Source organism: Aythya ferina (genome assembly GCF_964211825.1).
Source record: "Aythya ferina genome assembly, chromosome: 1".
Classification (NCBI taxonomy): domain Eukaryota; kingdom Metazoa; phylum Chordata; class Aves; order Anseriformes; family Anatidae; genus Aythya; species Aythya ferina.
Window position 1 is genome coordinate 175355069 of NC_140296.1, and position 14593 is coordinate 175369661.

At 35.9% G+C, this 14593-nt stretch overlaps 1 protein-coding gene across 2 annotated transcripts in view; it reads left to right on the top strand.

Annotated features, from left to right (window-relative positions):
• ADAMTS20 (ADAM metallopeptidase with thrombospondin type 1 motif 20) overlaps positions 1-14593 on the top strand; it is a 96280-nt gene that overhangs the window by 31351 nt on the left and 50336 nt on the right. Inside the window, exons 7-15 of one of the 2 annotated variants that reach the window (XM_084507029.1) lie at positions 10-50; positions 376-481; positions 1512-1658; positions 2299-2440; positions 3652-3756; positions 10155-10300; positions 11685-11866; positions 11939-12099; positions 13343-13460. In XM_084507029.1, coding sequence (XP_084363155.1) covers positions 10-50; positions 376-481; positions 1512-1658; positions 2299-2440; positions 3652-3756; positions 10155-10300; positions 11685-11866; positions 11939-12099; positions 13343-13460 — 1148 coding nt within the window. The remainder of the gene's footprint in view (positions 1-9; positions 51-375; positions 482-1511; positions 1659-2298; positions 2441-3651; positions 3757-10154; positions 10301-11684; positions 11867-11938; positions 12100-13342; positions 13461-14593) is intronic. The other variant, XM_084507030.1, reaches the window with a different exon arrangement.

A 14593-nucleotide genomic window follows, 5' to 3' on the forward strand; every position in this document is an offset into this window, starting at 1 on the left:
TCTTTCAAGGGAAGATATCTGCAGAGCTAGAGAGAAGTGCGATACTCTAGGTGAGTTATTCTTTTTTAATCAGTATGATCTTACAAGAGAAAATCTGTAAGAGAATTTTACTGTAGGAGATGCATGTAAACAGGAAAAAACAAACAAGCAAACAACAACAACAAAAAACAAACAAAAAATTATGTAAAATTTAATTGAGAGACAAAAAAAAGTAATCTTTTCAATACTGTGATCTCAGGTGGAAGCTGGTTTAATGTAAATTTGGTTGCATAGTCATGCATGACTTTCAAGTCTTGCGCTTTAGTGTTCATTTATAGAATCATTCCTTAGTGAAAACTTGTTCTATTAAGCTTTTATAACAATTCAATTTTGCAGGTTTGGCAGAGCTAGGTACAATGTGTGACCCACTACGCAGCTGTTCAATAAGTGAAGAAAATGGATTAAGTGCTGCTTTTACTATAGCACATGAACTTGGACATGTGTAAGTACTTATTTCCCAGCGGGTAAATTTTTTTGTTTCCTTTTGAATACTACCAGTTTCCTGTGATGGGCTCTATTTTTCTAAGAGTGAGCAGTCTGCTACATCCTTTTAGAACAGTCATTGTCTTTGCCCTTTGCAAAGGCAGGTCTGCTAGCCACCTAGAGGTAGAGAATCCACGAGGTTTATAACCTGGCCACTTGCTAAATGTGGATGATTGGAGATACTGGCCATACAGCCATCTTCTGTCCTTTTGCTATATCAGCTGGTTGGGACAATGGGACAGGTATCATAAGTGTGAAACATAGCCCTGTTAACTCCACTTGCATTCTAGCCCTGAAAGGAATTTCAGGTAAGATATCTGTTAATATAACGCAGAAATATTCTTCCTTCTCTGTGATCCTTTCTGAATAAAATAGAGTAACACAGAGAAATGCTCTACATAGAAAAATAAGAGGAGATGACAGCATTTTATTTTATGAAGTGTACCTCATCAGTGATGGCAGAAGGATGCTATACTCTAGCTCCATGTGGTGGAGGTAACAAGGGCGTTACAGAGCTCAGTAGCTAGCTAGTTGATTTTCATAATCCTGGAAGTTCACTTATAGACATGCCATTTATCATATAATTTAAACTGAGTTATAAAGTATGGTAAAGTATTAGTTACATAAATATGATGTTGATGTGCTCTGCAGTTTGTTATTGAACAGTAAGAGTTACGATGTGAATGTTGGAGTAATCTGTTATGGTCAATCTGGATGTGACCTGTATATTCAGTTCAGTAGATGTGTATTTAAAATGCCATACTCCCAAAACACTGGGATTTTTCTGGTGAACTGAAGAATTATGCAATTGTAAAATTCTTACTGGATTCAGCATTATAGCCATAATGTCAGATAGCCATAATAAATGAGACCCATTACCGTGCTGAGGCGTTTTCAAACTCAAAACTGGAGCTTTTGTTACTGTAAGAGAAGTGTATCAGGTAATTATTGCTGAATTTGTTTTGGAGTTTGTTTGTTTTGCTTTTTAGATTCAATGTGCCACATGATGACAGTTTTAAATGTAAAGAAGCTGGAATTAAACATCAATACCATGTGATGGCTCCAACTTTAAATTACCATACAAGTCCATGGACCTGGTCAAAATGCAGTCAAAAATACATCACGGAATTTCTTGAGTAAGTACCAGTATAAATGCTGTGCACTTTTGTTTTCTATTTTGTGTCAATCTGAAAAGCATTTTAAAAGTATTGCTGAAGTACCACTTTTGTGTTGTTGTTGGCTTTAACAACTGACTTGTAGGGCCTCAATCCTCCAGAAATGACAAGCATTTAACTGTTTGGATGATGATTAGTTCCATGGTTTCAGTAAAGTTACACTCGAAATGTAAAGCTAAGAGCACATTTTAATTTAATTTTTTTAATATCATGGCCTTGATTATTGAAAAACTCTTTAGTATGATTCTAATAGTCAGGCACGCTTTATTTTAGAAGTTTATATTTCAAAAATATTAAGTGATGGATATAATTTTAGTCAGTAACATTTTTTCTTGTCAGATTGTAAAAATAAGAAATGACAGTCAGAAAACAAAGACCCTAAGCTATGTTTGGTGGATATAACATATAATCCAGTAAGGAAAAATCAAGTGACCTAGTTTATTTTATTAATTACAATTAATTTAGTTCTTTATATAATCAAGTGTGTGTGCAAACCCATAATTGCATTAAGATATGCATACATGTATGTAAGCAGTGTATTAATATGCTTCCAATTAATTAGGAATGATTAAATCACATTTTGTTCCTGTTTGTACAACAGTACTGGTTATGGTGAATGTCTTCTAGACAAACCTAGTGGAAGAATATATGATCTTTCCTCTCAGCTGCCTGGATCGATGTATGATGTCAATAAGCAGTGTGAGCTTATGTTTGGTCTTGGGTCACAAGTCTGCCCCTATCTGGTGAGTGAACAATGCACAGACTCATGCTTAATAGGTACTAAAAACTGCGGAGAGGTAGGCTTAAAAATGAAATCTCAGTCATTCAATTTTTGGAATAATTTTATTCTCAAATGTGTCAAAGTGCAAATTCTGTTCTGCTGAAGGGAAATTGTTCAGTGGAAAGCGTTTTCACATTGTAAACACTATATTACATTAACAGATTTCTTACCTGATTTAAGTACTTTTATAAATTTATAACTTTAAAATTTATATTTTAATTGAAATATTTGCTCCAAATGTTTGGTCCAAAATGCAGATTCCCTCTACTTTGTCAAGTATTTCCGTACATGTTAGAGTGTACAGTTTATGTACTTAACCAAAAATTCTTTGAAGCAAAATTGGGATCTGGAAAGAAAATAATAATGTAAAGAATTGAGTAGATAAAGACTGAAACTTCAGTTGCATTTTGAAAACTTAATGTGGCCCGTTTGCCAGTACAATGCATAATGACAAATATAGTGTTATGACTTCATTTGATTCTGTCAAGATGTCACACAGTGTTAGATTATGGACCAGCTTGTTCAATACCTGTACTTGTATTGCATTGCTTGTTGGAGCTGTTTAGAGGAGACAATTTAAGATCAGATTCAGACTGAATTAAGTGGACCTGTTGTTGAAGTAGTGTTGTTTAGGAAGAGTCAGTCTTTATGGGATTATTATAGAAAAATAAAGAGGAATTCAAAGACCTAGGGATGGTTACTGAAGACTGCTTTGTAAATTCAGTAAAACGTAAATGGTATTTATCCTTTAAGAGTCTTTTTAGCAATCTGTAAAGAAGGTTTTCTTCTTAATATTCTGGCCAGCGATTTTTAAAAAATAATTCCAATTAGTGTCTTTACCTGAATATTATTCTCAAACTGTGCTGCACAGTATCAACCATAATCTTGTATATGCTTTTTTTAAATTAAATCATCTACTGAATTAGAAAATAAAGTCATCTATTATTTCTGATTAGGTCTGTTTCAAATTTTCCACATTACTGCCTAGTGTTACATAAAATCCATTTTTTGGAGGGTGAGGGAGGAGTTATGTGTAAAAACTAATAGTACTGGTAGTAAAAATTAAACCAATATATTATGAGAAAAACAATGCAGATATCCCAGCTGATATCTGAGGTGGTGTTACAGGTACAACAAAGGTAATCTTGTTTTTTTGTTGTTGTTTTGTTTAAGAAACAATGCAAACGCTTATGGTGCACAAGCACAGAAGGAGTTCACAAGGGATGTCGTACTCAGCACATGCCGTTGGCTGATGGAACGGTGTGTGGTGTGGGAATGGTAAGCCTTTGTTTTTCAGAGCTTGCATACGGCAAAGTCATTGATGGAAACCAAACATCCCAAAAGCATATTCCCCCAATTTCTCTAGTTGAGGCTGTTTCACTGAGCCAGAACTAATTAAGTATGAGTGATTTAGGTATAGGAGTACACTTTTTTCGAAAAAAAGAGTTTGTATTAGACTCGTGGCTTTAGTAGATATTTGTGTATTACGTTTGTTTCAGACAAAATGTGAAAGCACGTATCAGTACCTTTTCATCTATTCCAGTAAGTACCTTAACCACACATAACTCATATTCTGCTTTGCCTACTGTAGATACTTGATGCTAAATTCAAGATACTTGGATCTGTTCAGGGCTAAAAACCAGAACTTCTCATCCGTTTACACCATAAAGTGTTTTATTTGACCTGGCTGTATGAGAGACAGATTGCATTAAATGAAGAAATAAGAAGGAAGAAATAGAAGCTGGACTTCCTATACTCTGCTTGTAGGTTTATTTCATAAAGCGTGTTTAGAGGATGAGAGAGCAGCTCACTACTTTGTCATATGGCAGATTATTGTTTTTTTTTTGAACGTAGATCTTGATCTGTATCCTCTGAGAACATAGCCTGCCTTGGTCTTGGCAGGGGGGTCATGAATAGCTAGTTACTAGATACAGTCACGGCACTTAAAATACCATGATAGAAACAGAAGTACTGGTGGATGGTAGTTGAATCCAGTGTTAACAATGAGGATTTGAGGGTCTTAGTTTTGGATTTGCATGTAGCTTGGGATGTGAATAGAAATAAGATGCTCGATTTCTTTGCTGATCTAGTCTTTGGCTTCTCCCTGTCTCAGTTCACTACCAGCAAACAAAAATATTTTCTCACCCATCAAGGGACTGTGAAAATAAATATTTAAATATTTCAGAGATTTTGACATGCTCGGAAATGACAGTGTTTATCTTAAGTCTGGCAGGTTTATTATGCTGAACTGTTTGTAACAGTAGTGTGCTTTGCCAGCTTCAGGGGCTGTGGAAGCAATGTTAATTTTTATCTTTTAATAGTTTTATACATTCAAAGATGTTTTTAAAAATTCTGGTCTAATTTCTATGTGTAATAAAGTATATTTTATTCAGTTATTATTAAATTTCCCCCAATAACTTTTAATCTTTAAAGATTGCTTATTTATTTGTTTGTTTCTTCAGTATTTGATAAGACATAAGAAGTGAGAAGTTTGAAAATACTGTCCTAAAGGTTAATAATTTAATGGGTAAACTGTGTCTCAGAAATTTCTTCTCTCTTGCAAAATTAGGAAAAGTTATTTGAAGGTTGCTATGGAAGCTTTGCTTGTTTACAGCTGATGATATAACATGGTATATAACATTAAATCCATTTTTCAGTCAGTGATTGATCAGAAAGGAAGTTCATAATTTATATAAACTTCATATGTAACATTTAATTCAATTGACTCTAACTTGCCAACATCAGAGCACTTCTTTTATATAAGAATACAAAAATCTATTTTATGCTATTTTATGCAATTACTGCAGTGAAACCAAACAGTTTTCTCTAGGTGAAGAGCTAATTTTCTTCAGCTTCTCAGTTTTCTCTAAGTGAAGAGCTAATTACAGTCATTACCTCTGAAAGATGTGAGAAAGAGCAGCAATTAATCTGACAAATTGTCATCTGTTTCTATCTAAGGGACAGTTCCTTTCAAGCTCAGTGGGTGAGTTTCTTTTGATTTTAGTGAGATTGTGACTAGTGACTGGTGACATGGTGACTAGTAACTGTAACTAGTATTTGTGAGCACGCTTAATACATTTATATTTGGTGCTTGTAGCATTTTTGCTGTGACAAATACAAAAAGATCTATTTAAGGCATTTGCAGTTTATTTTATTTGCAGTTTATTTTATTTGCATTTTAAGCTTAGATTTGACACATGAGTTCACTTTCACAGTAATTTTTTGTTTTTCTTCAATTTGAGTCTGATTAGTGGATCTTGCTTTATGGAGTGCTCTATAACAGTCCATACTTTATGTCTGTACTTTCCCAAAATATAAGAAGGTATCAGAGACTCTCAAGAGAATGAGCAAACTGCTCTTTCTGAGCTCAGTGGAATACCTTCTTGCCATATGCAACCTATCAGCATGCAAGCTTTTTGAAAGAGATTTTTTTAGGACGTGCACTCACCTGTAGAGCTCAGTGACTTCCTAATTTATGTAGTATTGGTAATAGGTACAGGTAAGATTTTCTTGTACAACTAAAAGGAAAACTCAGCCTAACTTACTTCAGGGTCTTAGTAGAGAATAAAGAAAATATTTTCTTGGTTATTTGAGATATTCCTGTATTAATTCCATAGTTTTAATATTATTAATTATTGAGAATTCATATTACAAAAATAGAAACCATTTACTACAATTTGATGTCTAGTAAAACTAATTTGATTTGATCAAACTGTACTTTGTTCATCCTAGAGTTATCTTTAAAAATGAATTGTTCTTACTTGCTAGGCTTCTACCAAAGGTTGAAAATTTCTCTCTTCATCCTCCTCTTTATACATTCTGATTACTTAGATTTGACAGCAGCCTGTATGTAGCAATTCTTCTGGCTCTGAGAATGGTTTCTCACTCCATTGATACTCATGTACCAATTACATCACTTCAGGTGTTTTTCTTTGCTTTTTTGACTTCAAAGAGATCTGTAGGAAGTCTAAGCTTCTGTCAGGTTCTAACATCACACAGAACTTCTGAACTTCCCTGAAGCAGATGATGCAGTCTTTAAAGTCTTTGGCCTAATTGGTATTTCAGAGAGAAAATAATTGTAAATATATCTTCACATGCTGTATGTGAACATTGACGAATTTTGCAGTGATTAATTTCTGCAGACCATGGGAATACAGTAGTCATTGCTTGAAAATGTTTCTGGTGTGTTTTGTTGTTGTTTTTTTTTTTTGTGAGAGACATCCAAAGATCTCTCATTCTCTTCATTCCTGGATTGGCTTCCTAAAGGCAATAATATATACAACCATAACATATAGTTATTATTTAAATTTTGTGTTTAGTTAAATGTTATTTTTATTGTGTATTGAGGCACAATGATATGAAAACTATTATATGGTTAGTGCTTTTTTGTCTTGTCTCTGTAATCAAGTTACCATGGTTATGCTGTATTACTAGTCTGATGTAGGCTGCTCACTGGATGCCACAATGAATTTAGTATATCACAGAATCATTTGTCTGAGTGGATGTTCTTATTTTCATCCTTGCTCATTGCTCATGCTCATTCATGCTGAATCTGTGTAACTTCTAAGGTTCATACTCTTTTCCCATTTCTATGTAATTTGAGTCTACTTGAAGAGTGCTTATGCTCAGACTTCAGCTATAGGCCAGATGCTGCATAGGGAACAGATATTATGCTTCTGCATTGCCTTTAGTGTTCATCTGTTTTGTGGCACCAGGTACGCCCATTTTCCTTTCACACATTCAGTCCAGCACAGCTTTCTTTTCTTGTTCTATCCACTGGCTTAGTTATTCTCAGAGCTCTGTCAGGGTATCAGGAATGAAGAAATCATATTGTATAAGAAAAAAAAAATCAGAGCAATATAACTGGATATTTGGAAAGCAAAATACAAACCATAATGTCTACTTCTGCGACACTTTGTCTTTTTCATGTCCCCCAAATACTTTTCTGTTCTGTTCAATCATCTTCTTTTCTTTTAGCAGCATCAGCAGCTACCAGCAACATCCATGGAAACATGGTGGTGTTTCAAACCAGATAAACTATTTTTTTCCAAGCCTTCTTTTCTGCATGGCTACACAGGACTCCAATTCCTGAAACTATGTCCTCTCATACTCATTGTCTGTGTCTCAATCTTTGCCCCAAGGTCTTTAAAAGCCATGGCAGTAGCTCTGGAGAATACAGACAGCAAGAGTGAACTTGGAGTCCTTTTCCTGTTGAATTATACCAAGCTCTGTATGAAGTCCTTGATTTCTGAAGATCTCTGGTGCTGTTTTGTGTCCATCTATCATCTTGATTTAGTCAATGTTGATCATAGCCTGACAACATTTTCATGATTTCTTTCAAACTTTCTTTCCTGGTAACTTATCGAGCACAATAAGCGATGAGATACACTGGAAGTACCTGAAATTAGTTTATCCTGTCATAGTTTAATCCATAAGTATGAGTCAAGCTACTTACTGTAAGCAGGCAATGAAGAAATATGAATACAGGTACCTGTAGGTTCATTGATCCCAAACTTGAACCATTAACCCTCCCTCTGCTGTCTGCACATATTGCATGTGGATTTGGGTCAGAATTACTACCTTTTTGACAGAAAAGCTACTCTTGACCCTAGCTAAAGCAGAGTTGCCACTTGCTGCAATCAGTATGTTTGGAACTACAAGTGATAGCCATTTCATATGATGCATGCATTATATTTGCCATAACAAATGTAGGAAAAAATGTTAGTGATTAGATTTAAGTTTATGAGAGTTCAATGTATCGTAGTGTTCTCAGTGAAGCAGTGATTCAAGGAAGCAAAGAGGAACATCTGGAATGCGTCTAGTGCCTGAATTTTCTACTGTGACTTCATCATGTTGCTTCTGTAGGAATGTAGCGAAATAATAGCTGAGACAAGTTTGTTGAATAAGCTATTAAAATCCCAGATGTGAACATGTGCTTTGCATTTTTATGGATCAAAATAATGCTGTTGTGGGTATAAAATTTCATTTTACAACTCTGTCTTTTTCTGAACTCTCCCTTCAAGTTATTGTAAATGTTTTTGTGGATAGGGGAAGAAAGTAAACTCTAGGTCCTGGTCACATATTTGGATGGGGTATTTCTTTTGTGAAGTGGGGCGTAGAATCCTCAGCCTATAGGAATCCTCAGCCTATATATGAAATATTATTTCATAAGGTGTTAATGAAAATTATTGGAAAGGCAAGATCTTAATGTTTCTTCATGTTTACCTTGCACATTCACATAGTGTAGCCATATCTAGTACCTCCTAAAGGTACTAGAAGGTTGAAGTACAGAGGTACTCTAGAGGCATCTAGAAAAAAGTAATGAAAAGTATCAGTAACCACTGCAGTGATATGTAGATGCCCACGGAAAGCATGTTGACTTTTGTGTGTTAAGTCACAACATTAGTCTGAGCATTAAGTGAGCAACGTGGACAGTTTGCCGAATCATTTAAATAGTAGTATAGCAAGATAAATCTAGTTTTTGTTCCATGTTTGCTTTGTGCTGGAAGTCATCTTGAGTGGTAACATTCTTCGTTAGAGACATACTTGGGGCTTAAAAGACACGGCCAAAGTTCAAGAGTCAATGCGACCAAGAACTGTGCAGGCAATTTGGCAATTTATTTGCAATATTTGGCAATTTAATCCAATTTTATTGCCAAATTTGATTAAGAGTTCAGGCATTATTCAGAATGGAGAATCTGATTCTATAACAAATTCCTATTTGGAGAGCAAGGCCCTGGTCCTCATGGGGTTCTTCACTGGTATTCAACTGATATGGCTGGAGGGCCAACACAGCACAGCATGGAATCCAGGAGGTTTCTGGCATGCATTGATGATAACTTCCTTCTCCAAGTGATAGAGAAGCCAGTAAGGAGAGGTGTGCTGTTGGACCTCATACTCATCAACTGTGAAGGGTTTGTTGGGAATGGGAAGGTCAAAAGTAGCTGTGGCTGCAGTGACCTTGAGATGGAGTTCAGGATCCTCATGGCAGGGAGGAGGCTGAATAGCAAGTTTACAACCACAGACTTCAGGAGAACAGACTTTGGCTTCTTCAAGGATTTGCTTGGTGGAGTACCATGGGATAAGGCTCTAGAAGGAAAAGGAACCCAAGAAAGCTGGTTAATATTCAAGGCTCACCTTCTAGCTGAAGAGGGGTCCATCTTAAAGAATAGGAAGCCATGCAGAAATGCCAGGGGGCTTGCATGGATGAACAAGGAGATCCTGGACAAACTCAAACATGAAAAGGAAGTGTACAGAGGGTAGGAGCAAGGACAGGCAACCTGGGAGGAATACAGAGAGGTTGTCTAAGCATCCAGGGATAAAGTTAGGAAAGACAGAGTTCAAGTGGAACTGGACTGGTAGACGAGGGGAGAGCACTGGATATTGTCCAGCTGGATTTCACAGCAGGACTTTGACACTTTCAGTGTCAAGGTGGCCTTTGACACTGTCCTCCGTAAGATCCTTGTGAACAATCTGCAGATGTATGGGCTGGGTGGGCAGACAGTGAGGTAAATAACTAGCTGAATGGCCAAGCCCAGAGAGTGGTAGTCAGTGGCACAAAGTCTGGTTGGAGACTAAATGGCCAGACCCAGGTTAAGAATAGGGTTAAATTTTCTTTCATGTATAGTAACCTGTTGCTTGACTTAGAAATTTTGCTTTGTCTGTCAACTGTGCAGCACTGCCGCCATGGAATTTGTGTGAGCAGAGACATGGAGACACGTCCTGTAGATGGAGAATGGGGACCATGGGGACCTTACAGTTCATGTTCAAGAACTTGTGGAGGTGGAATCAAGAGCACCACCAGGCTGTGTAATAGACCGGAGTATGTTTTTTGCTGTTCTTTACATTAGATCATACTGAAGGTATTATAACATAATGGATTCGTTCAAAACAAAATGAAGGTATTATGGTTGCATAATTTTTTTCAAAACTCCAATAAGCAATTGCTTGTTTCATCAATGTTTGAGAAGAGGGATAAGTCTAGAGACTCCTAAATGCAGGGAGCGTTTAGATTTCTTTTGCCTCATCATTCACATTTATAGATAGATCTGAAGACTTATTTTGGTAAAGTCTTTTTTTTTTTTTTCTACATGTTGAGGGTTTATTTAAACTTTCTGATACTTTTTATGGACTGAAAGGCGCAAAATGAAAATACATGTATTGCCAGGTAATCTTTTTAGTGAAGCACTTGATTTGTTTAGCTTTGAGGCTGTTTGACAGCGTCACCACCAGTAATGTTCACAAGGAACACTGGTTACAGCAGGGTCATTTACAACTTCCCTTTTTAATAAGAAACTTCCACTGACTGAATAATTCCATGTGGGTTTCATTCTCTGTAACAAAGGTCAGTGAGAACTTTACCCTTAACTTCTACAGAACAAGAGCTGCAGCTATGGTTATGGTTTTATTTTTACGAAGTGATGTCATCTTGATATTATTGGAAGGATAAATGAACCTCAATCAAATCACCCCAGGTTATTTTATTTTTTTTCTGCTAAGTAGACTAGATTCCTATAAAATATGGCTGTGTCTGTCTTAGTATCTGGTAATATCAATATGCCATTGCTTTATTTGTTTTCTTTTCCTCCTCAATCCTCCAAAGAATCTGCTAATACCGAAGTATAGTGTTTTAAGTTAGGAAATGTATGTTAGACTTAAGAGTAAATGGGCTGCTGTCCACAATTCTCCCGTTTTGGATTTTTTGATCTACAACCTGAAACTGACATTAAAGAGAATAGTGTAGCGGCTCTTAATTTTATCTTCTTTCTTTGTCACTCTTTAACATAATAATTTAAAATTATTGAGGGAGGTGCTGCTTCTGTGAAAATAGGACTGTAATCATGGCTAAGTTAATGGAAGCATTGAAGTTAATAACGCCTTTTACCAGGCAAAACATTGATGAGTATAAGAGAAATAAAAACATTTAATATAATAGACATTTAAGATATTAGACTTTATCATCAATAACTTGTTTACCACCTCCCCCAGCAGTAATCTTTTATGTAGACTTTTTTATTTTCTTCATATGGGTACAAATGTACACCCAGTGCAATAGAAGATGAGAGGTTTTGGGGGGGAAAGACAGTACAGGACTGACAGAATGCTGCATGAGATTTTCCCTTTTACATCAGTAGACCTCTTTTCATGGAAAAAAAGGAATTTTAGAAACAGAGAGAGAATGTTTTACATTTAACTGTTTTTATTAGACCAAGGAATGGAGGAAAGTACTGTGTTGGCCGCAGGATGAAATTTCGATCATGTAATACTGATTCATGTCCAAAGGGCAAAAAAGATTTCCGGGAGCAACAGTGCTCTGAATTTGATGGCAAACACTTTAACATCAATGGTCTTACGTCTGCTGTTCGCTGGCTTCCAAAATACAGTGGTAGTAAGTGATTATATATTTTTTCAATTAACAGAATAAGAATGTTATTTTAACTAAAGTCCTAAAACAGTCAAGAAACCTGTTGGATTTTCTTTCCAGTTTCTATGAAAGATCGCTGTAAACTTTTTTGCCGAGTTTCTGGAACAACTTCCTACTATCAGCTGAAGGACAGAGTTGCTGATGGTACTCCCTGTGGAGCAGAAACCAATGACCTTTGTGTTCAAGGCTTATGCAGGGTATTTAAATCTAAACTTACTAATTATTAAAATCAATTTTAACAGATGGTTAAATAGTTACTAAATAAATATACATCCAAATAACCATTACTGAAAGTATGTAAAGCAAGATGTTTTGAATTTACTTCAGTTAATTTTAATCCCTACCAAATTAAGATCTGGAAATGGAGGCAATTAAGTGAAGAACATAGAGTTAAATCTGAACACCCATAGTCTTTCCTCATTAAGCCTAATGTGTGAGAGGGTTAATATTGTCCACATGAACTGAGAAAAGCTGGTCCAAAATTGACATTAAAGGGAGTAAAGAAGCATGCTGTCTGATTATTGCCATCATATTTCTGCTAGCAAAGAAGTGAAAAACTGAAAAATCTGAGGGTAGATAGATCAAGCATTTATGGTTTCATTGCAAAATCAGGTGGAATGGACCCCTGAAAAAGATCAGTTCAGCATCGTTTGCTTAATAGCAGTTAATAGAAGTACCACAAGACTTTGCTAGAACATGCATATTATAAAAAATCAAGACATTTTTTGTCCATCCCAGGTAGAATCATAGAATCATTAAGGTTGGAAAAGACCTTCAAGGTCATCTGGTCTAACTAGCAGTGTCACCCACTAAACCATGTCCTTAAGCAGCAGGTCCAACCTTTCCTTGAACACCCCTAGGGACGGTAGTTTTGCTGATTGCAGTGAAACTGGCTAAATTCAGGATGAGGAGAAAATTTAACCTTTTTCAGAGTATATATCAAGAGGAAAGAGGAAGTCCTGTTTATGATCATGTAAAAAAGAGAAGATTAAGTAAAGATACATAAATGAAGTGATCTTATGCTAGTCTACTTATTTTCCTTTTCTTGTTTTGTAGTAGTGACAGACTTTAATAGAACTGATGTCTGTATACAAATACATACTGATTTTAGGATTCAAAGACTTTTTTAATGCAAATATACCTTAAAGTTTATACACTATGTTGATATTTTTATACAAAATCTTTGCATGCTGTTATGCATTCTTGTACAGTTCTTGGCATATTAAGTGTATATGGATTATACATTCTTTGTACAACACAACTACTGTGTTTTGCCTGTACGTTACAGCACCCAAAAACATAAAAGGTTTTTCATTAATTGCCAAGGAAGACTAGATATATACAGTGAATAAAAATGTTTTTGGGGAGTGGGAAATTTACATTGTATGTTTTCATTGTTTTACATTGAGCTGAATGACACGGGATTGTATTTTTTTGTAGCAAGCAGGCTGTGATCATGTTTTGAATTCCAAGGCGAGGAGAGACAAATGTGGAATCTGTGGTGGTGACAATTCTTCGTGTAAGACTCTTGCAGGTACTTTCAACAGTGCTCGTTATGGTATGTTTTGCTTTTTTTTAAATCTTAATGTACATTTTAGTGTGGCTTAGCGATTGTATTATTTGGTTGAGGAAGTGGAATTTCAGTGTATGTTCTTTAGGGCCTCTGCCAACAAATAATATCTCTGATTGTCAGTCATATGTGCCCTCTCAAGGATGCACAGGCAAGCGCTGTGACACACTGACCCATTCAAGTGGCACAAACCAATCTGCTTTAAGGTCAAAATAAAAGCCATTAAAAAAGATATGATGAGGGCAGAAGTACTTTAAAAGGAAGAATGCTTCCTGCTGTGCACATTGTGATCTCTGTTATCTGGAAGTATCTCCTTTTGGTTGTGTAAGGAGATATCAAGAGGGCTGTGGCGTGAGCAGCTGGTGAGATTTCTTTTTCCCTATAGTGAAAGCCTGTGAAATCTGACCCTTTTCTTTCCAGAGAATATGGGCAGCAACATTTATGTTCTTTTCTCTTAATTGGCATGTAAGGAATGAGAAAGTCTTCTGGAAAACTCTGGTACTTTATATTTCTTTGATTTAATTTCTCTAATAGAGCTACCAATAGTTCTCGTTCATGTAGTCCACTCTGGGAAGTACGGAGAGACTGTCATATGTATGCAGGTCAACAGTTAGAGTGTAGAACGTAAGGACAGAAGTCTCTGGATTAATATTGTATTCCAAAAGGCCTCTTCATGCGGCTTCATTGGATGAAAGAGACCACAGGCAAAGTGAAAATGATACCTGGAGAACTGCCAAATAGGACCTTCAAAGGACAAAGGAATTGCTGGTCAAAGAGGAAAGTATGCCCAGTATCCTGGTGGATTTTTATTTTTTTTTCCTGGCAGAGGGCTTGTACCAAGCAAAAAGTACCAAGCTTAAGGGTGGGCTATAAGTACCCCTCCTGTACAAATACATGTCACTTTTCTTGTCTGTCCTGAGATGCTGGAATAAGACACAAATATTTTTATTGAGACTAGATTTTTGAATGTGTGGTCAAATACTGAAGGAAAATAATGCATTACTTTTGATAACTCTGAGTAAAGGACTATCAGTTTGTGTGTTTTTTTTTTCACTATGAAAGATATTTTCATTTACAGGTATCACATTAATTATGTCACAAATATGTTTGATGCAAATAAG